A 10,568-nucleotide genomic window follows, 5' to 3' on the forward strand; every position below is an offset into this window, starting at 1 on the left:
GGGGTCCCTGGAGACCACTCCTCAGGTTGGGGAGAGGGCGATGTGGGGCGGGGCAGCTGGAAGAGCCACTCTCTAGGGGCCCAGGGCTCCAGCTGGCCAGGGTGGGCCTCTGCACACCCCAGGACGCTGGGCCAGGGCTTCACCGGGAAATAGGGGCCAGGACTTCACCAGGAAATAGGGGCCAGGACGAAGGGTGACGGGGAGGAGTCGGGTGGGCGGCTCAGATGGGAGTCTCTGCTAGAGGCAGGAGATGAGCAGGAAAGGAGGGGGGTTGTAGGGTCCAGCCCTACAGGGTTCTGTGAGCCCCTCCCTGCCAGAGAAACTGTAGAAATAGAAGATACAAGACACAGAGATAGAGAAAAGAAAGTTTGGGCCCAGGCGTCCGCTGCCAACCAAAGCTTGGAGGCCTGCCGGGACCCCGAGTGTCCGCACACTCTGACTTTATTGAGTACAAAGCTGGGGGCAGGGAAAAGTACATCACCGGTCAAACACGGAAGGGCGCAGGGATTTTCCACAGCTGAGATGAGGTGAGGGGCATAAGGCATCAGCACGTTTCCATACTTGTCACAGAGACATTAAGATTTATGTTACTTTTATGGATTAATTCTTACAAGAAAAAAGGAGCCAGGTGCAGAAGCGGGTCATGAGATTGACATGGAACGTGACCGCTGAAGCGAAGCATCACGTAGAGACGTTTAAACCCCCGACGTCTGAGGGAGTTTAAACCCCTGAGGAAGGAGCTGTGTCCGTCATCTTGGACGTCTCCTTCCCCAGCTGGCTAAACAGCGGGCGCTTTCCCAGCGCTGGCGCTGCCGCCCAGCCGAGGCGCCCTCCAGCAGCCCTGGCGCGGGCGGGACAGGGGGCTTAGAGCCTCTCGCCTTAGGGTCATTCATTTCACGATGTCACCCCAGGCTCACACTTCCGACCTGAGAGGCATCAGTAAAAGAATTATGATCTGGGTCTGTTGGTGGGGAATAGGGGAGGGACAGCGGGGGGTAGGGAGGGTGGGGAGGGATAGCACTGGGAGAAATGCCAGCTACAGGTGACCGGGGGAGGTGAAGGCAGCAAACCACATTGCCATGTGTGTACCCACGCAACAACCCTGCGTGATCCGCTTGTGTTCCCCAGAATATATGTATATAGGCAATTATACATAGATATGCAATTATATAGATATATCTATATATCTTTTACATTAAAAGAGGCTTAAGGAACTTAGCAACTGGAAAAAAAAGAATTAAGACCACCTGTGAATCCCTAAGATCACCTGTGACTCACTGATAACTACTACGGTTCTATTTCTAGTTACTTCCTTCTTCACTGTTTGTGTGGAAACAGGCGGAGGCCTTTGGGTCCTGCCCCAGCACTTCGGCCTTCTCCCTGCAGGGGAGGCACACCCTGGGCCCCTCCATCCTCCCGCCGTGGCGGTCGGGTCGTTCTCCTCCCAGCTTCTGCCTCCAGTCGTGGGGAAACGGGCCTCGTCCCAGGCACAAAACGAATCTGTGGCTCAGAGGCCTGGGCACACCCCTACCAGCAGGGCCTGGGCCTGTCGGGTGGCCGGTGAAGGTGGCGGGGGGTCGGCTGGGCACAGCGGGTGTCGCTGATTCGGGGATATCTCAGTGGACACAGTCGGGAAGTGTAGGTCAGATGTAGATCCGGGTTTTTTGGGGCAAATCTGAGACCACTTGAGCATAAAGGTCCACGGCAGTAGCCACGGACGGAGCCACAGAGGTCAGGAGGGCCCGCGGAGCGCTGGGCTGTTGGGTGCGAAGGGGCGGGTGGGGCTCCTCTCTGGGTGGAGCGAGGGTGGAGGGAACGCCCAAGCGTGGCGGGGGAGGGCAGGGTGGCTGCATGCCCAGCAGCCGTCCGGGAACTCCTCGTTCAGCAAGAAATACCGGCAGGTGAAAGTTTGAGGAGAAACAAGCTATTCCATCGTCCCACACCCGCAGGACCTCCCCAAACGCAGTTTCACCACAAATAGGAGCTGAGCTCAAGCTTAGAAAATCGCTTCAACCGTGACATCTATTTAATGTCACGCACGTGGCCAACCAGTCCAGCCTTGGTTGTGAGGCCGTGCCCGGGCCTGTCCTGCTGAGGATTCACACCGGCGGACAGCTGGGGTCCGGAGGGCCCTCTGGGCTGTGCGTGTGGGCCGAGAGCCGGGGCTGCTTGTCAGGGCTCCGGGGAGCTCAGGCGGCAGCAGAACGGAGGGTCCAGGCGCTCACTGGGCCATGGGGAGGGCATGTGGCACCCCCAGCCCCACCCCAGCAGGGCCCACCTGAGCCCCGAGCTCCTCCGGCGCCTGCGGTCCCGCCGGACACAGCCTCTCGGCAGCTGCCGCTCCAGGTCTCTGGTGTCGGGTGCGCAGTCTTTCAGTCAGTGGTTTGGGCTCTCCCCTGTGGATGTGGGTGTTGTCTCCTCCTCGGCCACTGTGGTGACATGCGGAGGAGCCTGCAGGGCCTCGGTGACTGACTGTTCCTCACCTGCCTCCTGTCCGGGGACACGACAGGTCCTCGGGCTCATCTTACTGCTATCAGTTCGAGGAGGTGGCTTCCCTCCTGAGCTAGCGTGGCTATAATGGAGGGACTCAGGAGCCTCAGAGAACTGGAACCCCTGACCCTGCGCACCAAAAACACCAGCCCAATGGGGAGCGGAGAAGGGGAGGGCAGAGGAGAATCAATACCTGGAGGGAGGCATTCAGCTGGAAGTCGCCTGCAATGAACAGACACACAGGTCAGGTGGGGCAGTGTCTGATCAGGGGTCACAGGCTCGGCAATGGGGGTCTCATGGCGATGAGGGGGACAGGCTCTCAGCGGTGGCAGGGGCACCAACTCCTGCCTCTCCCTGGGAGACCTTCCCTAAGGGACTGGCTGTCTGACAGCAGAGACCAGCTGTGTTTGGACTGCCCGCCCGGCCTGTCCAGGAGGCCCAGTACGGCGAGAGGGCTGGGGTCTCCCGGCCCACCTCCTCAGCTGCTGCCCCAAGTACGTAACTAAACCAGATTCAACCATCATCTACGGGAGAGGGGCAAGCACCTGACAGCGGAGAGGCCCTGCCCCCCATTCCAGCAGGTGCCCAGCTGGGTGAGACTGAGCTGCTGCCCAGCCTGCCCCAGAGCCTGAGGCCCTGGGACCTCCCTGCATTGGGGAGGATCAGGTAGCTCTGCTGCAGTTGGCTGGAGGATGGGGCTGGCCACCCCTTTGGACCTCAGTGTTCGAAGCTGTGTCCCCGGGGGCTGTGCACAGGGCTCCCAGGGCCACAGCTGGGTCCATACAGCTGGGTCAGTTCCCAGGAGGCCAGGCACGGCACAGGTGCCCACAGCACCGTGGATAAGTGGAGGAATGAGTGAATGAATGAATGGCCTTACTCTCCTCAGTGAGGACACGGCCTTGTCTGTTGATTCTCAGCCCAGAGCCTGTCCCGGCCAAGCTCAGCCTGCCCTCCTTCCTGCAGCCCCTGGGAGCAGGCGGAGCACAGGACCCTGGAGTGTGTGGACAGGGGCGGCCTTCCCTTCCCCTGGGGCAGCCACGTGACACCCGGGCTCCGGGCACAGCAGGAAGCCCACCTGCCCCGGCCTACAGCGGCAGCCCTGGGAGGAGCCTCAGATCCTGGAAAAGCTCTGGGGCCACCTCCCAGGTTTGGGAGACAGAGCCCCATCTGAGAGCGTCAGGGGTGAGCCCTGATGTGGCCGCTGTGTGCTCACCCCTTCGCTTCCTTCTTCTTTTCCTCCATATGATTAGGCCTGGTATGAGGACAATGACGACGATGCCGATGACAATGACGACGGGAGGCCACGCCCCGGGGAAGCTGCTGGTCCCAGGTCCCGCCTCGGTCTCCAGCCAGCTGCTGCACCTGCGGGAGTGGGGCCGAGGGCGTGGGAGCGGCAGGTGCAGCCCCCACGCTCAACCCCGGGGAGGTCCCGGCTCACAGGGCTCTGGGCGGTGAAGGCAGGTCCCAGGGAGGCAGCTCCGGGATGAGACCTCAGAGGGCTGTCTGACTTTTCCAAGCCCGGCTATGGGGAGGTCGAGAGAAGAAAGGAAAAGGAGAGAAACAAGGAGAGTCTGGGCAGAGAGGACAGGATGGCAGAGGGATAGGGAGAGAAGCGGGAGGCGGCGGCATGCAGGGACCGCGGGGCAGGGGCGCCAGCGGCGGGGAAGGACAGAGGGTGGAGGGAGAGCCAGTGTCGGGATGGAAACTTGCAGCCAGAGCCAGAGACGGACAGGACTGAGCTGGGGCCAGAGCACGAGGAGGGCAGAGCAGGGTGGAAGGCCCCTCTGCCCCTCTCCCTGGGGCAGCCAACTTGCCCCATCCCAAGCTCCACCGGGGCACCCTAGCTCTTCTCAAGAAGCTCTGAAGTCTCAGGTCAGCTGGGCCCAGGGTCAGCATTTGAGGTGTCCCCCCAACAGGCAGACAAAGAGCAGGGAGCTCACTTTGAGAACTCACAGCCTCTCCCGCCCCCTGAAGCCCAGGGAGCCCTCCATGGCCCTGACATGCAGGGACGCCCACCACCCCAGGGGACAGGGTCTCCGGAGGCAGCCTCCCTCTGGCCCGCTTCTGGGAAGGCCCATCCTGAGTCTCCAGGAAGCTCGGATCTGATGAGGCTTTATCTGGGGCACACAGGCTTCAGCTCTGCGGCTCTCCTAGACGCAGGCCTGTGACCAGGTGCCGCCCAGGGCGGGACCTTCAGACCTTTCTCCTGGAGAAGACGGTCATCTCCCAGGGAAGCAATGTGGAGCCCCCACCCCAGGGCACAGCACTGGGTTTCCCCTGAGGTCACTTACTTGGTCCGGTGCTGACATCCCTCCAGGGTCCCAATGGGAGAGAAGGTCCCTGGGGGGCAGTTCTGACACAGGGTGTCCTGACCCTCGGTGCCTGAGAAAAGAAAGGGACGGGCAGAGGGGGCTGAAGGCTGGGGGCATGAGGCGGGGAGGGGGCTGGGGGCATGAGGCGGGGAGGGGGCTGGGGGCACCAGGCTGGGAGGAGCTGGGGGCACCAGGCTGAGAGGGGGCTGGGGGCACCAGGCTGGGAGGGGGCTGGGGGCACCAGGCTGGGAGAGGGCTGGGGGCACCAGGCTGGGAGGAGCTGGGGGCACCAGGCTGGGAGGGGGCTGGGGGCACCAGGCTGGGAGGGGGCTGGGGGCACCAGGCTGGGAGGGGGCTGGGGGCACCAGGCTGGGAAGGGGCTGGGGGCACCAGGCTGGGAGGAGCTGGGGGCACCAGGCTGGGAGGAGCTGGGGGTACCAGGCTGGGAGGGGGCTGGGGGTACCAGGCTGGGAGGGGGCTGGGGGCACCAGGCTGGGAAGGGGCTGGGGGCACCAGGCTGGGAAGGGGCTGGGGGCACCAGGCTGGGAAGGGGCTGGGGGCACCAGGCTGGGAAGGGGCTGGGGGCACCAGGCTGGGAGGGGCTGGGGGCTGTTTGTCTGTGCCCTTCTAGATCAGGGTGCTCTGCTGGTGGTGTGAGAGCCTGGGGGAGGGGCAGGCTCCCTGTTGGGAGTCCTGCAGGTGAGGCCTGGGGTGGTGGCTCTGGCTGTCCCAGACCTTGAGAGGTTGGGATTCGATGAGTCTGGGGGTCTCTGTGTCCAAATCCCACAACACCGTGGGGACTGCCTGTCAGGTGCCAGGCCAGGCTGAGAACTCACTCCTCCCAGACTGAGCTTGAACAGTGGCAACGACCATGGCCACTCCTATAAACCCAGGCTCCATGCCTGGGGCCCAAGAGTGAGGCCTGGGACTGGGGAGTCCCAGAACCCCGAGGGTGATGCACCTGGGTGGCCTTTCCCTGCCCCTCCCCCACCTCCATCGCCTGTTCCCTGCTGGGCAAGGCCCGGGTGTGTGGCCCGGAGCTGGCCAAGGTTCTGCCTCACCAGGGCCCCTGGGCAGGCCATGATGTCGAGGAGACCTGGGGAACCACCCACCACTCACCTCCCTCCTGCACCCTCTGGCCCGGGCTGGAGGTGGCGTAGGCCTGGCACGCAGCACAGTGGTCCCCATCCTGGAGGATGCAGACGTGGCCTGGGCCGCAGCTGCACAGGGTGTTCTCTGTCCTGGAGCAGTTCCGGGTGGCGAGCAGGCCCATAGCTGGGGTCCGAGAGGAAGAGCTGAGAGCAGCTGCCGGGCCGGGAGGCTGTGCTGATGCCCCGTCCTGGACGCAGTGTGCAGAGGCCGGGACTGCTGCCCGGGTCCCCTGCCGGGCTGCACCTCTGGCTCAACCGATGAGGTGCCTGGCATGGAGGACCTGAGGCCCGGAGGGGCACCCAGGGACAGCTGAGCTGTGTGTGGGATGAGGGCCTGCGGGAGGGTCCTGTGAGGGTCTCACTGATGGGAGCCAGGCCTTGTGGAGAAACCAGCCTTCTGCCCAGATGGGCAGGACACGGAGCTCCCACTGCCAGTCCTGGGGCAGGGTCCCTCGGGCGGGTCTTCACCCTACGCGCCCACTCTGGACACTCAGCCCTCAGGCAGGTTTCCCATCTGTACAAACCAGGCAGGTAGGGTGAGAGCCCCCTTCTTCAGGTACTGCTGGAGGTGGGGTACCAGCTGGGTCTGAGCCCCACTCACCTGCAGGCTGTACCCCCAGATTCTCAGCCCAATCAGACAGGTAATTTCACAAGGGGGGAGGGCACCGGACTGGGCATGCAGGTTGAGGTGTGAACCCCAAATCCCATGCATAAACCTTCAAAGCGCTCCAGCTGCTGTTGTGTTCACAGCTGGCCCAGCTGCGGTGCCCCCCTGCAGGCCCAGGCCCTGCCACAGCTGCGCTCCTGCCCGGCCTGGCTCGAGGCTCCGACAGGACAGAGCCGCTGGCGGCATGGCCGGGCTCTGCGCCCCAACTCGAAGGCATGCCCCCAGGTCTGGTTCCCCTGTCCGCCTCCACCCAGGCGGGCACCACCCTCCAGGTGGCCCCTTGCCCTGGGGTCATGTGGGAACCCAATTTCTGGAGGAGAAAGCGACAAGGAGCCCTGTGGGGAAGCAGCAGGTCCCAGTGCCCTCCAGAGAGCCCCAGCACTGGCCCAGGCCACTTTCCAGCTAGGGACTGGGGGGCTAGGGACTCCAGGGCTCCCTCCCCAAGTCCCCACAAACACCCAGCACTCGAGGGCACACCTGAGTGTGCTCAGGGTGAGTGGGGGACACACAGGAGGAGGCCTGCAGGGGGGCTGTGGTTCTGCCTCTCTCCCCCTCTCTCCCCCCGTGCTGAGGGCACAGGAGAGGTCTGGGCACCCACCCAGGGCACCGGAGGAGCCATGGTTGAGGCCAACGGTCAGGCGCTGAGCTTAGGACGGCCCACCTGATGAAATGAGCGGTGGGAGACGGCCCCCTCGTGGTGAGGCAGAGGTGGGCGGAGGCTGGTGCTGGCCTGAAGGTGTCCCCTGCAGGGCGCACCCATGGAGATGGGGCAGGACCTGGCCTGGGGCAGCTGGGGCCTCCAGGGAGACTGTGGTCCATGGCAAGAGGGTGCGGGTCATCCAGGCTGCCGGAGCGGAGGCTGGGCCGGCTGTGTTGGTCTCTTACCTGGGTCACACATTCGGCACTTCAGACACTTGTTCAGGCCATTGAGGTGGGTGATGTAGGTCCCTGGAGGGCAGGGCTCACACACTGTGCCCGTCAGCTCCCCGCAAGCCTGCTTCACGCGGTAACCTGCCGCCCAGAGGGTGGGACTTGGCGGGGCTGTGGGAGACCCCTGCGGGAGCCCACCCATCATGCATGCCTGTGCCTGGAGGCTGAGCAGGGGGACACCAGCTAAGGGGACTCAAATGGCCCATGAGCTGTTCCCTGAGGGACACAGCAGCCCCAGCTGCCTTCCATGAGCGGAGCTGCTCTGGGGAGAATCGGAAAGTTCTGGAAGCATGTGGGGCCTCCTGGGACACCTGGCCCAGCTCTGGTATGTCCCTCTCACCCCAGAGCCCACGTCTCTGGTCCACATGGGCCAGCCATGCCCTTCAGACCCGCCCCTGGGCAGTGTGGCCAGTCTCCCAGGGTGAGGTGCCCAAGCTGCTGCCCTGAGGCTCCCGCCCTCCCTGTGTGCACAGCTGGGCCGGGGGTTTCACGGCACCATGGCTGTGTGAGCAGAGAACACGGGGTGTCCAGGGCAGGGAGGGGCACAAATGTCCGCCCTTGGCCCACGGAACCGGCCCACTGGGGGCTGTACTTACCCGGGCTGCACTTGGGGCAGCACTCGGTGCCCACTGGGTACTCATCCTCTTTGCAGGAGGGCAGAGCTGGGGCACAGCAGGGGGCTCCCAGGAAGGTGAGATACAGCACCTAAGGGCGCCAGAACAGGCGGTGGGAGATGCTTGGCCCCACAGCCTGAGCCTCCCCCTGTGCAATGGGGAGGGTGGCAGTGTCTGGTAGAAGGGACAGCAGCGGGCTCCGGGCCAGGCTCAGGGAACAACCGTGCCCACCCCTGTAGCCTGGGGTCCGGTGGGGACCGCCCCTCCTCCAGCCTTGATTCCCCTGCCTGGCAGTGTGGCACCCTGGGAACTGACACTTGGTCCTCTCCAGGGACACCAACCCCACACCTGGGAGCCTTCAGCCCTCTGACAGACCACCTGTCGGCCCCTGTGCTGGTCTAGGCTGGACCTGCTGACCACTGTCGAGCCAGCAGGGCAGCCAGAGACTGCCCTCGGGGCTCACAAGCCAGATAGTGGGTGACAGGCTGGCCAGGGCCACGCTGGGAGGGCAGCTCTGCCGGGGCCTCGTTCCTGGGCTGGCTGATGGGTAGTCAGGGCCCCTGATGGGGGAAGCGGTTGGACAGGCAGGAGCGCCACACAGGCACGGAGGGTGTCCCCACCCGGGCCCAGCCTCCTGCTGCACAAACACTGATCTTGTCACTTGTCACCAAGGTCAGCGCTGCTGGGGAGTTGGGTCATCTGCTCCAGGCCCACCCAGAGACACCCAGCCCCCGGAAGTGCCCACATCCTGCCAAACAGACTCCCCAGCTGCCTGAGAATGGAGCGTTGAGTGGGGGACACACAGGAGGAGGCCTGTGGGGGGGCTGTGGTTCTGCCTCTCTCCCCCCGTGCTGAGCCCAGTGCTGGGGGTCTGGGTCAGCCGGAGAGCCCGGGCAGCAGGGGACGGGCTGAACGAGGGACCCAGCCACAGCCAGGAGGGGATGGTGGGGGCGGGGAAAGGAGTTCTCTGAGAGGCGCTGGGGTCAGAATCAGTATCAGAACAGACGGGGAGGAGGCTTGGGGGCTCACCAGCCTCAAGAGGTCGGCTTTGGGGGCTGGTCTCAAGGGAGGAGGCGCCATGTGCCTCAGCTCAGGCCAGCAGTCCAGGAACCCGGCCAGTGGGACGACCTCCAGCAGAGGAGCTTGGTGCCATTGCTGCGCCTACCAGCTCAAAGAGAAATAGAAAGAGAAAGAGAAACCACCCGTGCGAGAGGCCGTGCCTCGGAATCCGAGAATCCGCGTCGGGGGAGAGCTTGGGGGGGTGTCTGGGGGGAGAGAGGCTCCGGCCTGCCAGGTGAGGCAGCACTGGGGGACAGGTGGGCCTGCGGGGGGCGGGAGCTGTCCGGGCAGAGCCTAGGGAAGGGCAGGCGTGGAGGAGGCGCCCATGGGAGCAGCGAGTGCCCGCCTGCACCGCTTCAGTCCCCTCTGGGTTTCCTGTAGAGGAGGAGCCCCGAAAAGTGCATTCCCCACCTCGCTCACACATGCAGGGACCCCGAGGTGCTGACTGACCTTTTTGCCGAATAAAGGGGCCCTGTGGGTTTCCTGTTCCCATCTCAGCTCTGCCCAAGAGCCTAAACTTCCCTTCTGAATAAAAACCGCCGCAGCGCCGTCTGGCCAGTTTCAGTCACAAGCCCGCCAGCCCTTTGTCCCGTGACGTGACCGGAGGAGGGTGGGAAAGGCCCAGAGCCCCCACCTGCCTCCTGGGAGGGGAGGGAGCAGCTCTCGCCCCTCCGCAGAGACGCTGCGTGGACTGCAAAGGCTGCCGTCCTCGCCCGGTCTCCCTGTGGCCGCTGCCCTGCCCCGCAGAGCCGGGTGCTGGGGAGACGTCTGCACAGAGGCGGCCGCAGCCCCAGGCCTCAAGGCAGGCACCAGTGAGTCCCTTGTGACTGCCTGCTCCCCGAACCACACGGAGCCCTGTGACCCACATGACGCACCAGGGCCCCTGAGCCCCTTTCTGCTGCTGGGCGTGGTGCAGCCAGTGGAAGCCCGGGTCCATCACGAGCCACCCGCGCTTGTCCGGGGCAGGTCCCGTCTGCCCGCGTCCGTGCCTGCTCCACACCAGGAGCCGCCACCTCCAGCAAGCCTATCTTGGAGACGCCTGGCCCAGGACTGCCCCGAGGCCCTCCTGGTCCTGACTTTGGCCCGGGGACCCCCTTCCAGGGTCCAGCCCCAGCTCCAGGGTACTCAGTGATGTCGGGTGGAAGGGAGCTTCGGGATGGCCCCCACGGCCCCCACGCTCACCTACAGGAGAGCTGGCAGGGTAGCCAGTCACAGGAAGCCGTGGTGGGAGCCGGGAGGTCCACACCCCGACTAGAAAGTGTGTGGCCTGAAGGCTGGGGCCCTAGGGGTTCATCCCATGCTACCTGATTGTGTCGCATTGGCCACGGCCAGCGAGGGGAGGGCC

The 10,568-nt window shown here is 64.6% G+C and overlaps 1 protein-coding gene across 5 annotated transcripts; it reads right to left on the reverse strand.

The window, feature by feature from the left end:
* Positions 1-353: 353 nt before the first annotated feature.
* On the reverse strand, positions 354-10,145 carry TNFRSF14 (TNF receptor superfamily member 14). Of its 5 annotated transcripts, XM_010350315.3 has the most exons (9): positions 9,674-10,135; positions 9,194-9,325; positions 8,147-8,255; positions 7,506-7,631; positions 5,922-6,077; positions 4,782-4,872; positions 3,704-3,852; positions 2,684-2,712; positions 354-2,490 (listed from the first exon to the last, which is right to left on the reverse strand). In XM_010350315.3, exons 2-9 carry the CDS (start codon positions 9,242-9,244, stop codon positions 2,377-2,379), a joined length of 825 nt encoding a protein of 274 aa, XP_010348617.3. In that variant the 5' UTR covers positions 9,245-9,325; positions 9,674-10,135; the 3' UTR covers positions 354-2,376. The 5 variants fall into 5 exon arrangements, with proteins under 5 accessions (XP_010348617.3, XP_010348618.3, XP_010348616.3 ...); XM_010350316.3 differs by having other exon boundaries at positions 354-2,429; positions 9,194-10,141; XM_010350314.3 differs by having other exon boundaries at positions 9,194-10,135.
* Positions 10,146-10,568: the final 423 nt, after the last annotated feature.

The sequence above is a fragment of the Saimiri boliviensis genome, chromosome 11, assembly GCF_048565385.1.
Source record: "Saimiri boliviensis isolate mSaiBol1 chromosome 11, mSaiBol1.pri, whole genome shotgun sequence".
In the NCBI taxonomy this organism is placed as follows: domain Eukaryota; kingdom Metazoa; phylum Chordata; class Mammalia; order Primates; family Cebidae; genus Saimiri; species Saimiri boliviensis.